The following is a 23,216-nucleotide window of genomic DNA, read 5'->3' on the forward strand; positions in this document are numbered from 1 at the left end:
TCTCTGTATGGACCTCTGGTTTCGTTTCTCTTGAGTAAATACCTAGGAGTATGATGGCTGGAACAGATGGTAGGTGTTTGTGTAACTTTTTGAGAAACTGACAAAATGTTTTCCAACATTTTGGAAAAATCTTAGAAAATGCTATACGATCGTATATCCCCACTGTCAGTATATGGGAGTTCCAGTTCCTCCATACCCTCGTCAACATGAGACATGATCAGCCTTTTAAATTTTAACCATGTCAGTAGGTGTGTGATGGTCTCTCACTGTCGTGGTTTTAATTTGCTCTTCCCTGCTGATACCGAGCATCTTTTCTTATGCGTATTTGCCACGTATCTTCTTTGGTGACATTTCTGTTCAAACCTTTTGCTCATTTTTTAATTGTGTTGTTTTTCTGCTATTTACTATTGAACATTATTTATATATTTTGGATACAAATACTTTATCAGACATGTGATCTACAAATATTTTCCCCAGTGTGTGGTTTGTCTTTCTTTTTCTGTCTACTAACAGTATCTTTAAAAACACACACTTTTTTTCTACTTTAAAAAATAAACTTTTTTGAGATAGGGTCTCAATCTGTTGCCCAGGCTAGAGTGCAGTGGTGTGATCATGGCTTACTGCAGCCTGGACCCCTTGGGTTCAGGGGACTCTCCGACCTCAGCCTCCAAGCAGTTGGGGCCACAGGTGTGTACTACCATGCTTTGTTAATTTTTTCACTTTTTGTAGATATGGAGTCTCATTATATTGCCAGGGGTGGTCTCAAACTCCTGGACTCAAGCAGCCCTCCCACCTCAGCCTCCCAAAATGCTGGGATTACAGGTGTGAGCCATCACGCCAGACCAGTTCTTAATTTTGATGAAGTCCAATTTTATCAATGTCCTTTTTTTTGTCATGGATTACGCTTTCTGTGTCACATCTACCATATCTTTGCCTGGTCCAAGGTCATTTCTTGTAGAAGTTTTATATTTTTAGGTTTTACATTTAAGTCTAAGATCCACTGAGTTAATTTAGTTCAAATGCTCATTTTCTTTCTTTCTTTCTTTCTTTTTTTTTAAATTTGCTTGCAGCTATTCCAGTACAGTTGATTAAAAAGCCTCCTGTCTCCACTAAGCTGCCTTTGTATCTTTATCGAAAATCAATTGACCACATATTGCATGTCTATTTCTGTTCAGCTGCATTGATCTGTGTGTCCCTTTGGACACCAATCTCACAGGGTCCTGATTACTGTGGCTTTCTAAGAAGGCTGATAGTCACCTAGATAAGTTCTCCAACTTTATTCTGCTCATTTATTCTTTTCATGTCTTATCCATGAACATGGTTATTTCTCCATCTAGCTAGGTCTCCTTCAGTTTATCTTAGTGATGTTTTATAGTTTTTATGATTTTATTTTTTTATTCTATAAGGATATTTTTATGCCCATATTTTTTATGTTATTGTAAATGATGGTACAGGTTTTTTTACATTTTGACTTCTGATTGTTCATTGCTATATATTGAAACGTATTTGATTTTCAGATATGCTCTTGTTCTAGTAACTTTTTTAGATTATTTAGCATTTTCTACGTAGATAGTTATATCATCTGCCATAAACACAGTTTTGCTTGTTACTTTTCCTCGATCTATGTATCTTTCGTTTGTTTTTGAGATGGAGTCTCACTCTGTCACCCAAGCTGGAGTGCAGTGGTGCAATCTCGGCCCACTGCCACCTCTGCCTCCCAGGTTCAAGTGATTCTCCTGCCCCAGCCTCCCAAGTAGCTGGGATTACAGGCGCCTGCCACCACACCCAGCTGATTTTTGTATTTTTAGTAAAGACAGGGTTTCACCATGTTGGCCAGGCTGGTCTCAAACTCCTGACCTCAGGGAATCCACCCAACTCAGCCTCCCAAAGTGCCAGGATTACACGTGTGAGCCACCATACCCACCCCTCCCCCAGCTTTTTTTTGAGACAGGGATTCACTCTGTTGCCCAGGCTGGAGTGGTGTGATCACTGCTCACTTCAGCTTTGACCCCCGCACTGGTCCATGCTCAAGCAATCCTCCCACCTCAGCCCCCTGAGTATCTGGGACTACAAGCATGTGCCACCACATTCATCTATTTTTGTATTTTTTGTAGAGATGGGATTTTGCCACCCAGGCTGGTCTTGGACTCCTGGGCTCAAGCAATCCACCCACCTTAGCCTCCCAAAGTACTGGGATTACAGGCACAAGCCACAGTGCCCAGCAAAGCTATAAATCTTTCATTTATTTTTCAAATGTCATTGCACTGGTTAGAACTTCCAGTAAAATGTTAAAGAGAAGTGAAACATCCTTACCTTGTTCCTGATCTTAGGGGAAAAGCTTTCGTCTTTCACTATTAACATGATGTCAGCTACAGGTTTTCTTAGGTGCCTTTCATCTGGTTGAGGAAGCTCCGTTCCAGTCCTAGTTTGCTGTGAGCTCTTATCAGGAAATGATGTTGGATTTGGGAAAATCCTTTTTTCTGCCTCTAGTAAGATCAAACGGTTTTTCTTTTTTAACGTTAATATGGTGAAATAAATTGTTTTAATTTCAAGGGTTAAGCCAACCTTGTCTTCCCAGGATAGATCTTGGTCATAATGTATTACCTGCTTTATATATTATTGGATATAGCTTGCTGAAATTTTATTAAGAATTTTTGCATCCATGTTCCTAAGGAATATTGGTTCTAGTTTTCTTTTCTTATTAATATCTTTGTCTGGTTTTTATATAAGAATCATTCTCGGCCAGGCGTGGTGGCTCAAGCCTGTAATCCCAGCACTTTGGGAGGCCGAGGCGGGTGGATCACGAGGTCATGAGATCGAGACCATCCTGGTCAACATGGTGAAACCCCGTCTCTACTAAAAATACAAAACATTAGCTGGGCATGGTGGCGCGTGCCTGTAATCCCAGCTACTCAGGAGGCTGAGGCAGGAGAATTGCCTGAACCCAGGAGGCGGAGGCTGCGGTGAGCCGAGATCGCGCCATTGCACTCCAGCCTGGGTAACAAGAGCAAAACTCCATCTCAAAAAAAAAAAAAAAAAGAATCATTCTCGCCTTCTGGAATGAGCTAGGAACTATAGGTTGAAGTATCCCTTATCTGAAATGCTTGAGACCAGAGGTGTTTTGTATTTCAGATCTTTTTTTTGGATTTGGGAGTATTTGCATGTAGATAATGAGATATCTTAGAGACAGGAACCAAGACTAAACACAAAATTTATGTTTCATAAATACCTTATACCTATAGCCTGAAGGCAATTTTATACAATTTTAAAAATAATTTTGTGGGTTTTTCTGCCATCTGTCGCGTGAGATCAGGTGTGAAATTTTCCACTGTGGCATCATATCGACATTCAGAAAGTTTTGGATTTTGGACTTCTGGAATAGGGATATGCAACCCAGGGTTTTTCCTCTTCCATTTTTTGGAAGTATTTCTGTAGAGTTGATAGTTGTTCTCCCTTAAATGCTTGGTAGTTCACAAGTGAAGCTGTCTGGGTCTAAAGTTTTCTTAATGGGAAGAATCTCTTAACCACATATTCAATTTCTTTAATAGATATAGGGCTACTCTGGCCAGGCACAATGGCTCACACCTGTAATCCCAGCACTTTGGGAGGCCGAGGTGGGCAAATCACCTGAGATCAGGAGTAGGCATGGTGGTGGGTGCTGGTAATCTCAACTACTAGGGAGGCTGAGGCAAGACCAGCCTTGCCAACATGGCGAAACCCCATCTCTACTAAAAATACAAAAATTAGTCAAGCATAATGGTGGATACCTGTAATCCCAGCTACACTGGAGGGTGAGACAGGAGAATCTCTTGAACCTGGGAGGTAGAGGTTGTCGTGAGCCAAGAACATGCCATTGCACTCCAGCCTGGGCAACAAGAGCGAAACTCTGTCACACACACAAAAAAGATAACGAGGCTATTTGGCTCATATCTGTCTTCTTGAGTTAACTTTGGTAATTTGTGTCTTTCAGGGAATTTATTCATTTCATCTAAATTATGGGATTTATTGACATGAAGTTGTTCATAATGTTCCCTTATTATCCTTCTGATATCTGCAGAATCTATAATGGTATCACTTCTCTCATTTCTGATTTTGATGATTTATATTTTGTCCCTCTTTTCTGATCAGTCTGTCTAGATGCCTATGAATTATATTATATTTTATTTTATTTCACTTTATTTTATTTTGAGACAGAGTCTCATTCTGTTGCCCAGGCTGGAGTGCAGTGGTTCTATCTTGGCTCACTGCAACCTCCCAGGTTCAAGCAATTCTCCAGCCTCAGCCTTCCTAGTAGCTGGGATTACTGGCACTTGCCACCATGCTCAGCTAATTTTTATATTTTCAGTAGAGACAGGGTTTCGCCATGTTGGCCAGGTTGGTCTCGAACTCCTGACCGCAGGTGATCTGTCCGCCTCTGCCTCCCAAAATGCTAGGATTACAGGCATGAGCCACCCGACCCAGCCTGAACCTTTCTTTTTTTCTAACCTGGGCATTTAGTGCCAGAATTTCCATCTAAGCACTCCATTAACATCATGTTACAAATTTGGAGATGCTGGAGATGCTGTTTTTTGTTGTTGTTGTTTTGAGACAGAGTCTCATTCTGTTGCCCAGACTGGAGTGCAGTGGTGTGATCTCAGCTCACTGCAACCTCTGCCTCCCAGGTTCAAGCGATTCTCTTGCCTTAGCCTCCCGAGTAGCTGGGATTACAGGCACGCACCACCACACCTGGCTAGTTTGTGCCTTTTTAGTAGAAACAGAGCTTCACCATCTTGGCCAGGCTGGTCTTGAACTCCTGACCTTGTGATCCGCCTGCCTTGGACTCCCAAAGTGCTGGGATTACAGGCGTGAGCCACCATGCCCAGCTTTGGAGATGCTGTGTTTTTGCTTTTAATCCTAAATATTTCCTAACTTCCCTTTTGCTTTATTCTTGAGTTCACGGGTTATTTAGTTTATTTTTGACTTCCAAATATTTGAGGATTATTTTTCTAGACATATTTCTGTTACTGATTTCTAATTTAGTTCCATTGTGGTCTAAAGAGAGAATATTCTTTGCATGATTTGAATCCTTTATAATTTATTAAGAATTATTTCATGATGCAGAGTATGGCCTGTCTTGGTAAATGTTCGATATGTACTTGAGAAGAATCCGTATTCTTCAGTTGCTATGTGGAATATTCTGTAAATATCAATTAGATTAAGTTGTTTATTAATGGCCAGGCATGTTGGCTAACGCCTGTAATTCCAGCATTTTGGGAGTCCAAGGCAAGTGGATCATCTAAAGTCAGGAGTCAAAACCAACCTAGCCAACATGGTGAAACCCTGTCTCTACTAAAAATACAAAAAATTAGCTGGGTGTGGTGGCAGGCACCTGTAATCCCAGCTACTCAGGAGGCTGAGGCAGGAGAATCACTTGGACCCAGAAGGCAGAGGTTGCAGTGAGCCAAGATAGCGCCATTGCACTCCAGCCTGGGTGACAAGAGCAAAACTCCATCTCAAAAAAAAAATAATAATAAAATAAAGTTGGTTATTCGTGTCGTTGAAGTCTTCCTTATGCTTGATTTGCCGTCAGTTTGTTCTACCAGTTATTAAGACAGGGGCGTTGAAATCTCCAGTTATAATTGCAGATTTGTCTGTTTCCATCTGTTTTTACTTCATATTTTTATTTATTTATTTGAGAGAGGGTCTCACTCTAAGCTCTGGCTGTAGTTTAGTGGCGTGATCTTGGCTCACTGCAGCCGCAACCCCCTGGGCCCAGGTAATCCTCCTACCTCAGCCTCCCAAGTAGCTGAGACTACAAGTGCCCACCACCATGCCCAGCTAATTTTTTTTGTAGGGACGGGGCTTCACCCTGTTGCCCAGACTGGTCTCAAACTCTTGGCTTAAGCAGCCTCCGCAACTCAGCCTCCCAAACTGCTGGGATTACAGGTGTGAGCCACCATGCCTGGCCCCACTCTTTCTTTCCCTCTCTTTCCCACTTTTCTTTCTTTCTTTCTTTCTTTTTCTTTCTTTCTTCCTTCCTTCCTTCTTTCCTTCCTTCCTTTCGCCTTCTTTCTTTTTCTTTTCTTTATTATTTTTTAGATGGAGGCATCACTCTGACACCCAGACTGGAGTACAGTGGCAGTATAATCTCAGCTCACTGCAGCCTCAGCTTCTCAGGGCTCAGCTGATCCTCCCACCTCGGCCTCCCAAGTAGCTGGGATTGGAGGTGCATGCCACCACACCCAGCAACTTTTTGTATTTTTTGTAAAGACAGGGTTTCGCCATGTTCCCCAGGCTGGTCTCAAACCCCTGAGCTCAAGTGATCCACCGGCCTCAGCCTCCCAAAGTTCTGGGATGACAGGCATGAGCCACCACTCCCAGACCACTACGTTTTCATATGAATAGTTTCCCCACGTCAAAAATCCCCATGCTTCACCTATTCAGCCCTGCTTCTCCCACCCCAGCCAGCCCAGAAATGGACCTTTTTACCATCACTCTAGTTTTACCTTTTCCGGAATGCCATGAATTTGAAATCACATAGTATGTTGCCTTTTCAGACTGGCTTCTTTCATAATTACATTAAAGAGTTGGTCAAGCATGGTGGCTCATGCCTGTAATCCCAGCACTTTGGGTGGCCAAGGTGGGCAGACTTGAGGTCAGGAGTTTGAGACCAGCCTGGCCAACATGTTAAAACCCTGTCTCTACTAAAAATACAGAAATTAGCTGGGCATGGTGATGGGTACCTGTTTATCCCAGCTACTGGGGAGGCTGAGGCAGGTGAATCACTTGAACCCAGGAGGCAGAGGTTGCAGTGAGCTGAGATCACATCACTGTGCTCCACCCTGAGTGACACAGCAAGACTCCGTCTAAAAAAAAAAAAAAGAATAAAGCTGCTCTAAATATGTGTAGGTTTCGTGTGGGCAGAAGTTTCAAATCAATTGGACAAATACCTAGGAGTGTGAGTCCATCATACAGTAAACCTGCTTTACTTTGTCGGAAACTGCCAGAAGGTCATCCCAATGGCCATCTGACTGCATTCCCACCAATGAATGGGGGTTCCTATTGCTCCACATCCTCACAAGATTTGATGATGTTGGTTTTGTGGATTTCAATCATCCCAGTAGCTGTGTGGTGACATCGTATTGCTGTTCTCATTCTCAGTGCCCCAATGACATATGATGCTGAACACCGTTTCATATGCTTACCTGCCATCTGTATATCCTCTTTGCTGACGTGCCTGTTCAGATCTTTTGCCCATTCTTCAATTGAGTTGTTAGTTTTCTTATTGTTGTTTCGAGACCTCTTTGTATATTACCACATGGGTGTTAAACATATTTTCTCCCAGTCTGTGGTTTGTCTTTAATTTTCTTAGCAATGTCTTTTGCAGAGCAGAAGCTTTTATTAGCTCTCATAAATTCTAACTTATATTTTCCCTTTCATGGATTATGTATTTGGTGTTGCCCACATAAATTTTTATACTGTATTCTGGTGCATGTATTGGGTTAACAATTGCAGAAGAACAGGAAGAACAGGAAAGAAGGAAGGAAGGAGGGAGGGAGGGAGAGAAGGACGAAGAAAAGAAGGAAAGTGAGTTCCATGTAGCACGTGTCATGCGTGGGGGCAAGGGGAGTCCTGCAGTGTGAGGTATGGAGGAGATGGCAATGTGCAGGTCCAGAGATGTGGGGATCAGGAGATGTGCGGTCCGGCAAAGTGTGGTTCCTGAGATGTGCAGTCTGGAGATGCACAGATCAGTAGATGTGCAGGTACCCAGAGGTGCAGATTAGAGATGTGGGGGGCCGGAGATGTGCAGATCAGATGCTGGGGGTCCCAAGATGTGCGGATCAAAGATGTGGGGGTCTGGAGATATGCGGATCAGAGACGTGACGGTCCAGAGATGCGCGAGTCTGGAGATGTGCGGATCAGATATGCGGACTGGAGAAGCGCAGATCAGGACATGTGCGGATCAGAAGCTAGGCGAATTGGAGATGCGCGGGTCCAGAGATGCGGGGATCCAGAGACGTGCGGGTCTGGAGCTGAGCAGAGCGGAGATGCGCGGATTGCAGATGCGCAGGTTCAGAGACGCAGGGTCCAGAGATGTGCGGATTGGAGATGTGCAGGTCCAGAGATGCGGGGTCCAGAGATGTGTGGATTGGAGATGTGCAGGTCCAGAGATGTGGGGATTCTGAGGTGTGCAGGCCTGGTGATGTGCAGAGCACAGATGTACGGATCAGAGATGCGCGGTCAGGAGATTTGTGGGTCCAGAGGTGTGCGGGTCCAAAGATGTGTCAATGTGAAGATGTGTGCATAGGAGATGTGCAGATCGGAGATGTACGGATGGGATATTTGAGTCCGGAGATGTGTGATCAGAGGTGCGCGGGTCGGGAGATGTGTGATCAGAGGCCTGCTGGTCCAAGCTTGGGGTCAGCTTAGCAGCAGTGAGAGCAGGCTGGCTTTGGAAGCGCAGCACAATGGCAGTTGTAGGAGTGCAAGAGGGTGTGACCTAGAGGCAGCCAGTCCCAATAACTCGGCATGCATCCTTGTGGTCACCTTTGGTCTTAACCACACAGTCTAGCCAAAGAGCCCTGGTGTGACACTCATACCCAAGAAGAGACTGAGCTTTGCCAAATTGCTGTAAGCGTGGTTGATGCACACTTACTGTGCATAAATGCAGGCCCAGCCCCGCGTGGATGTTCTGCCAACTTATGTGCAAAATGACATCCTCATAGACCCTGTTCAGACACAGGAGAGTGATGCCCGAACTATTCATCGGTCTCTCCTTTTTTTCCCCAGACACGCTTTCACCAGCTTCAAGCCCCTCCTCAGTGACTTGCCCTGTGGTCCCGAGCAGCGTGGACGAGTCTCCCAGTGGAGCACTGAACATCGAATGCAGAATCTGTGGGGACAAAGCCTCGGGCTACCATTACGGAGTCCACGCCTGTGAAGGCTGCAAGGTAGAGGGGATCTGGAGCGGGGCCCAATGGCTGCCACCATCAAACACTTGTGGTTACTTTTATAGCAAATGACAGTCATTACTGAGTGATCTCAGAAAGTCCCAGATAAGAAACTGACCTCAGGCCAGACACCATGGCTCATGTCTCTAATTCCAGCACTTTGGGAGGCCAAGGAAGGTAGATCATCTGAGATCAGGAGTTTGAGACCAGCCTGGCCAACATGGTGAAACCCTGTCTAAAAATACTGAAAAAAATTAGCCAGAGCCGGGCGCAGTGGCTCACACCTGTAATCCCAGCACTTTGGGAGGCCGAGGTGGGTGGATCACGAGGTCAACAGATCGAGACCATCCTGGTCAACATGGTGAAACCCCGTCTCTACTAAAAATACAAAAAATCAGCTGGCCATGGTGGCGCGTGCCTGTAATCCCAGCTACTCAGGAGGCTGAGGCAGGAGAATTGCTTGAACCCAGGAGGCGGAGGTTGCGGTGAGCCGAGATTGCCCCATTGCACTCCAGCCTGGGTAACAAGAGCGAAACTCCGTCTCAAAAAAAAAAAAAAAAAAAAAAAAGATTAGCCAGGTGTGGTGGTAGGCACCTGTAATCCCAGCTACTCAGAAGGCCAGGGCAGGAGAATTGCTTGAACCCAGTAGGCAGAAGTTGCAGTGGGCCAAGATCATGCCACTGCAGTCCAGCCTGGGTAACAAGAGTGAGACTTTGTCTCAAAAAAGAAAAAGGAAAGAAGGCAACTGACCTCAGTGATAGATTAGCGTCTCTCTTTAGAACACAGAACCCCTGAGAGCATGAACCCTATTGTGAACTGTGGATTTGAGGGATCTAGCTTTATGCCCCTTATGAGAATCTCATGCCTGATGATCTGAGGTGGAACAGTTTTATCCCAAAACCATCCCTTCCCTACCCCCTATCTGTGGAAAAACTGTCTTCCATGAAAACAGTCCCTGGTGCAAAAAAGGCTGGAGAGTACTGCTTTAGAGAGACTAGGACAGATGGTTCTTCTGTGCTTTGTAAATACTTACAGAAGTGTGTTCTTTAAAATAAAATAAACTACCCTGGGACAGGCACAGTGGCTCACACCTGTAATCCCAGAACTTTGGGAGGCTGAGGCAGGCAGATCACCTGAGGTCAGAAGTTCAAGACCAGCCTGGTCAACATGACAAAACCCTGTCTCTACTAAAAATATAAAAATTAACAGGGTGTGGTGGCAGATACCTGTAATCTCAGATACTTGGGAGGCTGAGACAGGAAAATCACTTGAACCTGGGAGGCAGAGGTTGCAGTGAGCCGATTTCATGCCATTGCACTCTAGCCAGAGCAACAAGAATGAAACTCTGTCTCAGAAAAAAGAAAACAAGCCACATTAAGAATGATCACTTCATTTGAATACAAGACAGAGAGCCTTTACCATTGATCTCTAGACCCTTCCTGAAGGCCAGGTGTTCTCATGCTCCTGCCAGAGGAATTGGCCATCAGAGACACAGAGTATCTTTCTCAGGGTCCCACAGTGCCCAGCAGCGGGGACTAGAACCAGAGACTGGCTGCTCCTGCCCCCCGGCTGTTCCTTTCTGCACATCAGGGGCTTCGCCACGCGATTCTAGCCACAGGATCCCCCTGTGTATCTTCATGCTGGCTCAGCCTGCCCTAAGCAGATGTGACCCAGGCCAGGAGTGCATGAAGGCGGCCCTGTTGTTCCACATGCTGCCAGTGGACTGGTGGTCCTTCCGTGTTTGCCAGCGTGGTGATGAGGAGAGCCCCTGCAGCAGCGTTTCTTTAGGATTACAAAGACATGCTCTCAAATCTGGGGCCGTGTGTACATGACATGCAGGAAATCATCATCTGAATGTTTGCTTTGAATAAGAAATCCCTTCTCACGGCACACGCCGCAGGTGTTCACTACCTCGGAAAATGCCACTGCCTTTCTGGCACAATCTATGATCCTGGAACAGCAGCATTCTGCCCCAAGCCAGGCCTGGGCTGCAGAGAGAACCTCACGGCCAGGACATTGTGGCATTCTGCCATCTAGAACTTTCTCTCCCCACCCTTCCCATTCTAACCCCATGCGTTCCTTAGCCTCCCCACTGTGCTAAGCCTAGGTAAGGACATCATGGAGACATCAGCCTGCCTCACGTTCCCCGGCACACTGCTGTCCCTCTCCCATGGGCCAAGCAGACGCACTGCAGCAAAAATATAGAAGAATGACTTAAAAGCAGAGGAAAGGACTGGGCGCGGTGGCTCAAGCCTGTAATCCCAGCACTTGGGGAGGCCGAGGCGGGCGGATCACGAGGTCAAGAGATCGAGACCATCCTGGTCAACATGGTGAAACCCCGTCTCTACTAAAAATACAAAACATTAGCTGGGCATGGTGGTGCGTGCCTGTAATCCCAGCTACTCAGGAGGCTGAGGCAGGAGAATTGCTTGAACCCAGGAGGTGGAGGTTGCGGTGAGCCGAGATCGCGCCATTGCACTCCAGCCTGGGTAACAAGAGCGAAACCCCGTCTCAAAAAAAAAAAAAAGCAGAGGAAAAAGAACCCGAAGCAAAAACGAACTCCTTCACAGATTTTGCAACCGCGTACCTTTGAAAAAGCTCCTTGTAGCCTGGTGTGGCAGATCGAGCCTGCAGTCCCCTAACTTTCGGAGGCTGAGGCTGGTGGATACGAGGTCAGGCATTCAAGACCAGCCTAGCCAACATAGTGAAACCCTGTCTCTACTAAAAATACAAACTGTTAGCCAGGCATGGTGGCAGGCACCTGTAATCCCAGCTACTCAGGGGCTGAAGCAGGAGAATCACTTGAACCTGGGAGGCAGAGTTTCCAGTGAGCGGAGATTATGCCATTGTACTCCAGCCCAGGCAACAATGCGAGATTCTGTCAAGAAAGGAAGGAAGGAAGGAAGGAAGGAAGGAAGGAAGGAAGGAAGGAAGGAAGGAAAGAAAGAAAGAGAAAGAAAGAAGAGCCGGGCGCGGTGGCTCAAGCCTGTAATCCCAGCACTTTGGGAGGCCGAGGCGGGTGGATCACGAGGTCGAGAGATCGAGACCATCCTGGTCAACATGGTGAAACCCCATCTCTACTAAAAATACAAAAAATTAGCTGGGCGTGGTGGCACGTGCCTGTAATCCCAGCTACTCAGGAGGCTGAGGCAGGAGAATCGCCTGAACCCAGGAGGCGGAGGTTGCGGTGAGCCGAGATCGCGCCATTGCACTCCAGCCTGGGTAACAAGAGCGAAACTCCGTCTCGAAAAAAAAAAAAAAAAAAAAAAGAAGAAAGAAGGAAAGAAAGAAGGAAAGAAAAAGAAAAAGAAAAGAAAGAAAAGAAAAGCTCCTTGTAAAGTAGCCTTTTCCTCAGTGCTGTGATTAATTACTCATTTAGTTTCATTTTTATGGACTATCTAGTAACATTGTTTCTTGCTGGGTAGAGTTTAAGACACTATTTTTTTTTTTTTTTTTTTGAGACGGAGTTCTGCTCTTGTTACCCAGGCTGGAGTGCAATGGCGCGATCTCGGCTCACCGCAACCTCCGCCTCCTGGGTTCAGGCAATTCTCCTGCCTCAGCCTCCTGAGTAGCTGGGATTACAGGCACACGCCACCATGCCCAGCTAATTTTTTGTATTTTTAGTAGAGACGGGGTTTCACCATGTTGACCAGGATGGTCTCGATCTCTTGACCTCGCGATCCACCCACCTCAGCCTCCCAAAGTGCTGGGATGACAGGCGTGAGCCACCGCGCCCGGCCCCGAGTTTAAGACACTATTACAAAGCAGGAAATTGTTTACAAACAGCGGGCTTCCTTTTATTGTAATGTGTGTCTTTGAGGGAGTTAATATACTCTTAGAAAAATTCCTAGAAAGTCTTTAGTCACAAATACGGAAATGTCATAACCTGGGGATAGTTACATTTATATACATTGTAACAAAGCTGAGAAACTCTTTGGAAAACTGTAATTGTGTTTGCCCAAGTCAGATGAGGTCATTTTGAAACAGCTTTGAATGGGGCCTCATTTGATTGTTTTTCACATTAAATGTAATGATGTTTAAAATTCTATATTTGCCCCAATCATTTCAGACTTTTTAGAACTATTTATCTTTTTTTTTTTTTTTTTTTCCCCAAGATGGAGTCTCGCTCTGTTGCCAGGGCTGGAGTGCAGTGATGCAATCTCAGCTCACTGCAGCCTCCACCTTCAAGGTTGAAGCAATTCTTGTGCCTCAGCCTCCAGAGGAGCTGGGATTACAGACCTGCGCCACCACACCCGGCTAATTTTTGTATTTTTAGTCGAGATGGGGTTTCACTATGTTGGCCAGGCTTGTCTCGGACTCCTGATCTCTGGTGATCTACTTGACTCAGCCTCCCAAAGTGCTGGGATGACAGGCGTGACCCCCATGCCTTGCCTAGAAGAACTATTTCTCTAAATTTCATTCATTTAAAAAGAAACAATGAATGAACAGCAAAAAAGGTGAGTAAGGCAAGGGCGCTGGTTTCTCAGGGGCCTGTGTCTTTAAATCCGTGTATTCCCCTCACAGGGCTTCTTTCGGCGAACGATCCGACTCAAGCTGGTGTATGACAAGTGTGATCGCACCTGTAAGATCCAGAAAAAGAATAGAAACAAGTGCCAGTATTGTCGCTTTCACAAGTGCCTTTCCGTTGGGATGTCACACAACGGTAGGTAAGCTGGCCCCGCACATTTTCCCAGTCCATTGCTCGGTTCCCCTTCCTTGTTCAAAGCGAACAGACCAAGCTATGAATGAATGTGCTTCAGCATTTCACACCCAAGTCATTTTGTAATCAGAGCGGCCTAAGAAAATAAAAGTGTCCCAGGCACGGTGGCTCACGCCTGTAATCCCAGTACTCTGGGAGGCGGAGGCAGGCGGTTACTTGAGGTCAGGAGTTTGAGACCAGCCTGGCCAACATGCCAAAAACCCCATCTCAACTAAAAATACAAAAATTAGCTGTGCATGGTGGTGCACACCTCTAATCCCAGCTACTTGGGAGGCTGAGACAGGAGAATAGCTTGAATCCGGGAAGTTGTAGTGAGCTCAGATTGTGCCACTGCATTCCAGCCTGAGTAACAGAGTGAGACCCTGTCTCAAAGAAAAAAGCAACTCTCAAATAGCTGAGATTCAGTGGTGCATTGGACTCACTGTTAGAAACTTCAAATGGTAAGACTTTGATACAGAATAGAAAAACCAACTGGAAGTGACCAAAATGACAGAATGTTTGCCTCATCCGTAGGAAGGGGCTACCACTTCAAACACCCACCACAGTATGCATTTCCTTCTAGCCAATCATATCGTAGTTTCAGAACATGCTAATGGTGACATGGATGCAACTGTCAAGTAAGTCGTTCATGAGAGTTGCATATCTACCTTCTGGGGAAAAAAAAAAAAAAAAAAAAAAAGCAGTTATTATATAAACTCATCCTGAAGCCCCGTTCACCTCCTTAACTCAAAAGTTGATGACGCCTCTGATGGTGGCGTGCACCCTGCTAATGAGATGAATGATGGTAGCACCTTCAGCCGGCACGTGTTTAAAAGCCTACAGTACACGGAGTTTGTTTTTCATCTCTCCGTAGTAGAAAGCTGAATCAAGGATGGGTTTGAACTGCCCGTGAGTTTTCATTCCCGGGGGAGTGAAAGTCCTGGGGGAGCCCCTCACCCAGCCCTGTCAGCTCAGTCATGACCTCACTGCTCACGCCCGGATCTCCCCCTCCAAACCCTAGCGATTCGTTTTGGACGAATGCCAAGATCTGAAAAAGCGAAACTGAAAGCAGAAATTCTTACCTGCGATGATGACATAGAAGATTCTGAAAGCGCAGATCTCAAATATCTGACCAAGAGAATCTACGAGGCCTACCTGAAGAACTTCAACATGAACAAGGTCAAAGCCCGGCTCATCCTGGCAGGAAAGGCCAGTAACAACCCAGTAGGTGTTTGCGGCCGTTCTGTGTTCTGTTGGCAACGTGGAAGCAGGGTCGTAGAGGACGAGTAAGGACACGTGTAAGGACACGTGTGTTGAATGTTGAGAAAATGATATTTATCCCACAGTTAAGCAAAGGACAGCGAAGATGGAAATAGTTCATTCTGAGACTCTAAGCTGTAGCCTAATGCCTATCTTCTTGCTTGGAGCCACCTCAAAGCTCTTAGCAACCAAGTTATTATCCTGGCTATGTAATTAGTACACTTAAAACAAACCACTTAATAGCTTACCAAGTACTAAGGTGATTTCTTTTTTTTTTTTTTTTTTTTGAGACGGAGTTTTGCTCTTGTTACCCAGGCTGGAGTGCAATGGCGCGATCTCGGCTCACCGCAACCTCCGCCTCCTGGGTTCGGGCAATTCTCCTGCCTCAGCCTCCTGAGTAGCTGGGATTACAGGCACGTGCCACCATGCCCAGCTGATTTTTTGTATTTTTAGTAGAGACGGGGTTTCACCATGTTGACCAGGATGGTCTCGATCTCTTGACCTCGTGATCCACCCGCCTCGGCCTCCCAAAGTGCTGGGATTACAGGCTTGAGCCACCGCGCCCGGCCTTAAGGTGATTTCTTAAATGCATTTTTTCTTAAATGGAGATAGGGTCTTGCTCTGTCACCCAGGCTGGAATGCAGTGGTGCAATCATAGCTCACTGCAACCTTGAACTCCTGGGCTCAAGCAATCTTCCTGCCTTAGCCTCCCAAGGAGCTGGGACTACAGGTGTGCACCACCACACCTGGCTATTTTGTTTGTTGGTTGGTTGGTAGAGATGAGATCTCAGTGTTTCCCAGGCTGGTCGCAAACTCCTGTACTCAAGTGATCTTCCCACTTCAGCCTCCCAAAGCACAGGGATTATAGGTGTGAGCCATGGCACCCAGCATTAAGTGCATTAAAAGAAAAAAATCCGGCCAGGCGAGGTGGCTCACGCCTGTCATCCTAGCACTCCAGGGAAGCCAAGGTGGGCAGATCGCTAAGTGCAGAAGTTTGAGACCAGCCTGGCTAACATGGAGAAACCCCATCTCTACTAAAAATACAAAAGTTAGCCAGCATGGTGGCACACACCTGTAATCCCAGGTACGTGGGTGGCTGGGGCATGAGAATTGCTTCAGCCCAGGAGGCAGAGGTAGCAGTGAGCTGAAATCATGCCACTGCACTCCAGCCTGGGTGACAGATCGAGACCCTATCTCAAATAAAATAAAATAAAATAAAATAAAATCCTATTTTAAGGGATATGAGTCTGTTCTCACACAGCTATAAAGAAACACCTGAGACTGGGTAACTTACAAAGAAAAGACGTTTAATTGGCTCACGGCCCACAGGCTGTACAGGAAGCTTCTGCTTCTGGGGAGGCCTCATCGAGCTTTGACTCATAACAGAAGGCCAAGGGGAGCAGGTATCTTAACTGGCGATGCCGCACACTTTGAACCGACCTGATCTTGTGAGAATTCTGTCACTAGAATAGCACCAAGAGGGCGGGGCTAAACCATTCACGAAGGCTCACCCGCAAGAGCCAATCCCTCCCACCAGGCCCCACCTCCAGCACTGGGGATTACAGTTCACCATGAGATTTGGGTGGGAACACAGAGCCGAACCATCTTATAAGGCTCACTTCCCACTCAGAATGTGCTCTTGATCCTTTTTCCTAAAGCTACTCCCTCCTTCTCAGACAAACATGCTTACATTCTTTTTCTACCTTCAATGAAAAGGCAGTGACATCTCGGGGCTTAGAAAGGGCCACTTGTGGCTGGGCATGGTGGCTCACGCCTGTAATCCCAGCACTTTGGAAGGCCAAGATGGATGGATCACTTGAGGTCAGGAGTTCGAGACCACCCTGGCCAACATGGTGAAACCCCGTCTAGACTAAAAACACAAAAAATTAGCTGGGCATGGTGGTGGGCGCCTGTAATCCCAGCTACTCGGGAGGCTGAGCAGGAGAATCACTTGAACCTGGGAGGCAGAGGCTGCAGTGAACTGAGATTGCACCACTGCACTCCAGCCTGGGCAGCAGAGCTCACTCTCTCAAAAAAATAAAAAAATAAAAATAAATTTAAAAAAAAAATGGAGGGGGAACCTGATACTGTGGCTCACACTTGTAATCCTAGCACTTTGGGAGGCTGAGGTGGGCGGATCGTGAGGTCAGGAGTTTAAGACCAGCCTGGCCAATCAGTGAAACCCCGTCTCTACTAAAAATACAAAAATTAGCCGGGCGTGCTGGCAGGCACCTGTAATCCCAGTTACTTGGGAGGCTGAAGCAGGAGAATTGATTGAACCCGGGAGGTGGAAGTCGCAGTGAGCTGAGATTGCACCATTGTGCTTCAGCCTAGGTGAAAGAGCGAGGCTGTATCTCAAAAAAAAAAAAAAAGGAAAGAGAGAAATAGCTCGCCCTCCACACCCCTGACTCTCTGGCCTAAATCCTTCTGCCCCTTCCCCAACAGTGAAATAAGCCTTTGTCTCCATTGCAGAACAATCTCAGAGCTCCCTTCAAGAGCAGCCAACCCTCAGTTGGTGAATGAAGATAGTTTGCCATTTTCCCATGAGCATGGTCAAACAGGTTTAATCTGTACTAATGAATAGCTTGAAGCAATCCTTATTGGGAATACAAGGTAGAATTTTAGTCATAGGAAAACAAAGCATTTCATAAGCTACTTACTTTCATGAACAAACCAAACCTCTTTTTTTTACTGAGTCTTTTAATTCTTCAGTGAATTCTCTAATTAAATAGGCTGAGACATTTTAGAAGGTTCCAGCAGACACCCACGCTAGGCAGCCCCAGAGGTCTGTCCCGGTTAGACCCTTCCTGGATCACGAGCAAAAGAAAAGGTAACTTTTAGCTTTGGGTCTCTATCCTGGAGATGATTAGTAAGCCCCAAATTGGGATGACTGAAACTTTTGTTTGACAGCTTGTATTTCTCCCTTGATTTAAGAAGTGAAAGCAGGCTGGGCGCAGTGGCTCACACTGTAATCCCAGCACTTTGAGGGGCTGAGGCGGGAGGATCACTTGAGGCAATCCAGGAGTTCAAGACCAGGCCACACAAGGAGACCTTGTCTCCACAAAAAATGATTTTTTTTTAAAACTAGCTGAGCATGGTGGCATGTGCCTGTGGTCCCAGCTACTTGGGAAGCTGAGATGGGAGGGTGGCTTGAGCCCAGGAGCTCAAGACCAGCCTGGGCAACTTGGCAAGACCCCGTCTCTACAAAAAGTAGAAACATTAGCCAGGCATGGTGGCATATGCCTGTAGTCCCCGCGATTCGGGAAGTTGAGGCAGGACGACGGCTTGAGGCTAGGAGGTCAAGGCTGCAGTGAGTCACGATTGCACCACTGCACTCCAGCCTGGGCAACAGAGCGAGACTCTCTTAAAAAAAATACTCAAAGCAGCGTTAAGTTGTCTTTCTTCCTAACAACCTGCCTCCCGCCCCCATTGGGTGCAAATGGGACTCCTGGAGTCCTGCCGCACCTCCCCTTGGAGATCCCCATCACCCTCAGCTGAGGATCACACACAGTGACTCGCAGACAGGAATCTGTTTGCACTTTGGTCTTTTTTTTTTTTTTTTTTTTTTTTTTTTTGAGACGGAGTTTCTCTCTTGTTACCCAGGCTGGAGTGCAATGGCGCGATCTCGGCTCACCGCAACCTCCGCCTCCTGGGTTCAGGCAATTCTCCTGCCTCAGCCTCCTGAGTAGCTCGGATTACAGGCACGTGCCACCATGCCCAGCTACTTTTTTGTATTTTTAGTAGAGACGGGGTTTCACCATATTGACCAGGATGGTCTCGATCTCTTGACCTCGTGATCCACCCGCCTCAGCCTCCCAAAGTGCTGGGATTACAGGCTTGAGCCACCGCGCCCGGCTCACTTTGGTCTTAAATAAGCAAATAATAGGCCAGCTGCAGTGGCTCCAGCCTGGAATCCCAGCACTTCCGGAGGCAGGTGGATCACCTGGGGCCAGGAGTTGGAGACCAGCCTGACCAATATGGTGAAACCCTGTCTGTACTAAAAATACAAAAATTAGCCAGGTGTAGGGGCAGGTTCCTGTAATCCCAGCTACTTGAGAGGCTGAGATGTGAGAGTTGCTTGAACCCGGGAGGCGGAGGTTGCAGTGAGCTGAGATCACATCACTGCACTCCAGCCTGGGTGACAGAGCAATACTATGTCAGAGAGAGAGAGAGAGAGAGAGAGAGAGGAAGGAAGGAAGGAAGGAGAGAAGTAGGGAAGGAAGGAAAGAAAGATAGATGAATAGTCTAGGATTGGGGTTCATCATCTGGTTTTCTGCAGAAAAAGAGAATTCAGTGCACTCTTCCGAGAGATGCCTGCTTCTACCCACACACCCCCCAAGCCACAGCACCACAGGCACCAGTTGTCAAGGCCACCTGCAACCATCATGTCACTGTGTTTGCTCACACTGTTTGCTCCAAGCCAGGGGTATGCCCCACCCCATGTCCTTGTCTGCACTGCATGTGGGTCATGGGAGGCCCGGCCCCCTCCTTCCTGCCTAGGCTGATGACAGGCTTCCCAGAGCTGGCTTATTCCAGTGCAGGACACCCTGTCTGCTTAGCCTGGGAAAGCTCCGTTGGCAGGACACCCGCCATCAGGCCACACTGCCTGAATCTCTTGGCAGAGCTCTGGTTTTGCGGCCATGGTGGGTACTGGACGACCATAGCCTGTGTCCCTTACACAACTGAGAAAGCAGCCCCATCTGTGGGCAAGAAATCTGTCAGGGAGATCAAGCATCAGTCCAGAAACACTTACCTTGATCTCTGCCCAGCGGCCCACACCCAGTCCCGTTTCATCAGGTTCCAGCCTGGGTGACCTCACAGCCCCAGCCACACCCTGCAGAGCCTCAGGAAGGCACACTGACCTCAGGGCCGGTGGCTGACTTCACTTCTGTTTGGGATGAGAGGCAGCACAGTGAATTATCCAGGCCAGAAAACTGATGGATTCACGTGAACCATAATGAACATGGGCTGTGTGCTGGGGAAGGCAGGCTGGCCTCCTGCCTGCAGGGGCCACTGCGGTGAAAACAACCTGAAATGTCCAAAGCCTAGATGGGGAAGCACAGGGGAGGGATGGATTTTAATTTTAAAGCAGCCCTCTGGTTTGCTAGAAGTAGGGGACTCTTTTGAGCTTTGCAGTAGCCCATGCCTTTCTTCTGTGAAGACCAACTCACGGCCTTCAGATCAGATGACACAAAGCCCTGTGGCTGAGCTGGAACTGGCTAGAATGCTGGGGGGCCTGAAACCGGCGAGGGCATTGTGGGGGCCTGGAATTGGCCAGGAGGCTCAAGTGGGGGCTGAAACTGGCCAGGGTGCGCAGAGGAGGCTGCGAGGGCAGGGGAGGCCACTGCGTGGAGCCGCATAGAAGCTGTTGCTTGAGGAAAGGTGGGTTTAGCTGAGGGATGGAGTAAGGGGTGGATGGAGAATATCTGTGTCCATCTGGACACTGGGACTCTTTGAGCCCCTGAGATTTCAGAACCATGGGCCAGAAAATGGTCAGGGATCTTGGTGATGGGGCAGGGTGCCTCTGGAGAACTCACTGTCTCTTAATTTGAGGGTGATAGGGATGGAAGTAGAGCTAGAGGGCTGAGGGAGACAATGAAAACGGCTGATTTTTCCACAGTGTCTGAAAGATAAGATGCTGACCTGTCGGGTTGAGAATGTCATGAGAAAACTTTGGAGGAAGCAACAGAAAATGAGCCTGAGGAGCTCAGACGGAGTCAGGGCCTTCCGTGTAATGTCTGTTTCCTCTTTCGCCTGCAGCCAAGAGCTCAGCCCCAACATGCATGCTCATGCACAAATGCACATACACACATGCATGTTCACACATGCACCCACAATCACACACATGCACCCACACTCACATATCCATGCACACATGGGTATGCACATGCATACACGTGCACACACACACATGCACCCGCACTCACACACACATCCATGCACACAAGTACACACGCACACACATGCACCCACACTCACACATCCATGCATGCACATGTACACACACCCACACATGCACATGCATATGCACCCACACTCACACACATCCACGCACACACGAGCACACACACACATACACCCGCACTTACACATTCATGCACATATGGATACACATACATACACATGCACCCACACACGTCCATCCACAGGTGTACACACATACACATGCACCCACATGCATGCTCATATGCATGCAACCACACTCACATCCATGCATACACTGTACCCACCCACACATACACATGTACCCACACATGTACACAGATGCACCTCCATCCCCACACATGAACACGCACACACACATGCACCCACACATGGATGCACATATACCCACACCTGTGTGTACACACACAAACACATGTATGTTCACACACATGCACTGATCCACACACAAATCTACATTCACTCATGCTCACACCCATGCATCCACACACTGCACGTATGTATATATACATGCATGCATGCACACCCACACACATGTACCCACACCCATGCACACATGTTCACGTGCATACCCACACATATGTAGACACATATGCTCACACACATGCACACATGTGCACACACATGCTGTCTCACACACACACTCCTACTCTTGCTCAGGCTTAGCTTCTGTGGGTTTAAGAAGTGAACTGCACCTTCCAAAAAATGAGTGAGGTATTCAGTTAAACCACCAATTATTTAGCAGTGAATATGTGGACTTTAGAAATTCTAAGTATACAGCTTTGCGCAGTGGCAGTATCATAGCCAATGAGGTTTAGCTGAGGCGCGATTATTGCTAATTGAAAACTTTTCCCAATATCCCGCCATGACAACTTGAAATATAGTTCAGCGTTGGCAATTTTTGGCAGTCTCTACGGAGACTGAAGCATAAAAAGAAAAAAAAAGAAAGAAATTCTAAGTAAAAGGTGATAATAACGTTGTACTGCTGCTTTTAAAGCTAACAAACATATCAGAACTTATATTCAGTTCAAATGAAGAAGGTAGGAATTGGGTATATCACGTGTTTATTTCAAAGATTCTCCTATTGCTCCAAATTGTTGGGGATCATCTTTAAAGTCTTTGCATAGCTTCAGTTGTGGGAAATTTTACCCTCTGAAAATTGTAACTGAATTTTAGACAAAACCGTGAGTCCATTATTGCTTGTGTGACAATCAAGTTGGGATGAAACAGAGTAAAACATCTTGTTTGAAAAGATTTAAAAAGGCCCGCCTGAGCAACATAGTGAGACCTCATCTACAAAGTTAGCTGGGCATGGTGGCATGCACCTGTGGTTCCAGCTACTCAGGAGGCTGAGGCAGGAGGAGGGTAAGACCGCAGTGGGCTGTGATTGCACCACTGTACTCCAGCCTGGGGGACAGAGCAAGACCCCATCTCAAAAAAAAAAAAGAAAGAAAAAAAGTGAAGCAAGCAGACTAATTTTTGACATGCTGTTGAGCATGGCTTTTAAGACCAGTTTTGAAAGAGGAATTCCAACATTATTCTTAACATTTCAGAACCTTGGGAATAAGGGTGATGTCCAGGGTGCTGTGTTATAATAGGACCGCTCCTTTCAACAGCTGTGATCTTATCCCGTGTCTTGGGGTGTTACCTGCCACGTGACAGTCCAATATCATACCTACTACTTAAGTTGTCCTTAGATTTTAAAATGTGCTTCATATTTCATGCCATTTCTAACAAATGCATAGTAAAACATAACCTAGAGCTTAATAAATCTCATCCAAAGCAGTTCTACCAGTAATTCACATTTAATTTTTTTTCTTTTTTTCTTTTTTCTTTTTTTTTTTGTTTTTGAGACCAAGTCTCACTCTATCGCAGTGGCGTGATTTCAGTTCACTCCAACCTCCCCCTCCCAGATTCAAGGGATCCTCCTGCCTCAGCCTCCCAAGTAGCTGGGACAGGTGTCTGCCACTAGGCCCAGCTAATTTTTATTTTTAGTAGAGAGAGGGTTTCACCATATTGGCCAGGCTGGTCTCGAACTCCTGACCTCAGGTGATCCACCTGCCTCAGCCTCCCAAAGTGCTGGAATTACAGGCATGAGCCACCAGGTGGGTGCCTGGCCCACCTTTACTTTTTTGCTAAAAGATGATGGCTGCTAACAGAGATAAATTCTCATGAGTGATTGAGTCACTGAGCATCGTAGGTCACGTGAGTGTTTGCAGGGATGACAGTGTGCAGCAAGGAGGGCATTCTGCTCTCGGCACGGAGGGACTGGGGAAAATCTAGGCAGCTTTCTGCCTCACACTGTTTAAAATCTTTATATGTGCTTTATTTTGCTTATTTGAAATCACTGCCTGTCATGTCAGATATATTCATAGTCAAACTTG

The 23,216-nt window shown here is 46.8% G+C and overlaps 1 protein-coding gene and 1 non-coding gene across 3 annotated transcripts in view; both read left to right on the forward strand.

Annotated features, from left to right (window-relative positions):
- The window catches only part of PPARA (peroxisome proliferator activated receptor alpha), an 87,056-nt gene that overhangs the window by 54,988 nt on the left and 8,852 nt on the right, over positions 1–23,216 (forward strand). For both annotated transcript variants that reach the window (XM_010343308.3, XM_039463166.2), the window contains exons 4-6: positions 8,770–8,930; positions 13,455–13,593; positions 14,651–14,853. In XM_010343308.3, coding sequence (XP_010341610.1) covers positions 8,770–8,930; positions 13,455–13,593; positions 14,651–14,853 — 503 coding nt within the window. The remainder of the gene's footprint in view (positions 1–8,769; positions 8,931–13,454; positions 13,594–14,650; positions 14,854–23,216) is intronic.
- Positions 21,611–21,752, forward strand: LOC120361503 (U4 spliceosomal RNA). Its single transcript, XR_005577689.1, has one exon. It is a non-coding gene; the product is annotated as a U4 spliceosomal RNA (small nuclear RNA).

The sequence above is a fragment of the Saimiri boliviensis genome, chromosome 21 (assembly GCF_048565385.1).
Source record: "Saimiri boliviensis isolate mSaiBol1 chromosome 21, mSaiBol1.pri, whole genome shotgun sequence".
In the NCBI taxonomy this organism is placed as follows: Eukaryota; Metazoa; Chordata; class Mammalia; order Primates; family Cebidae; genus Saimiri; species Saimiri boliviensis.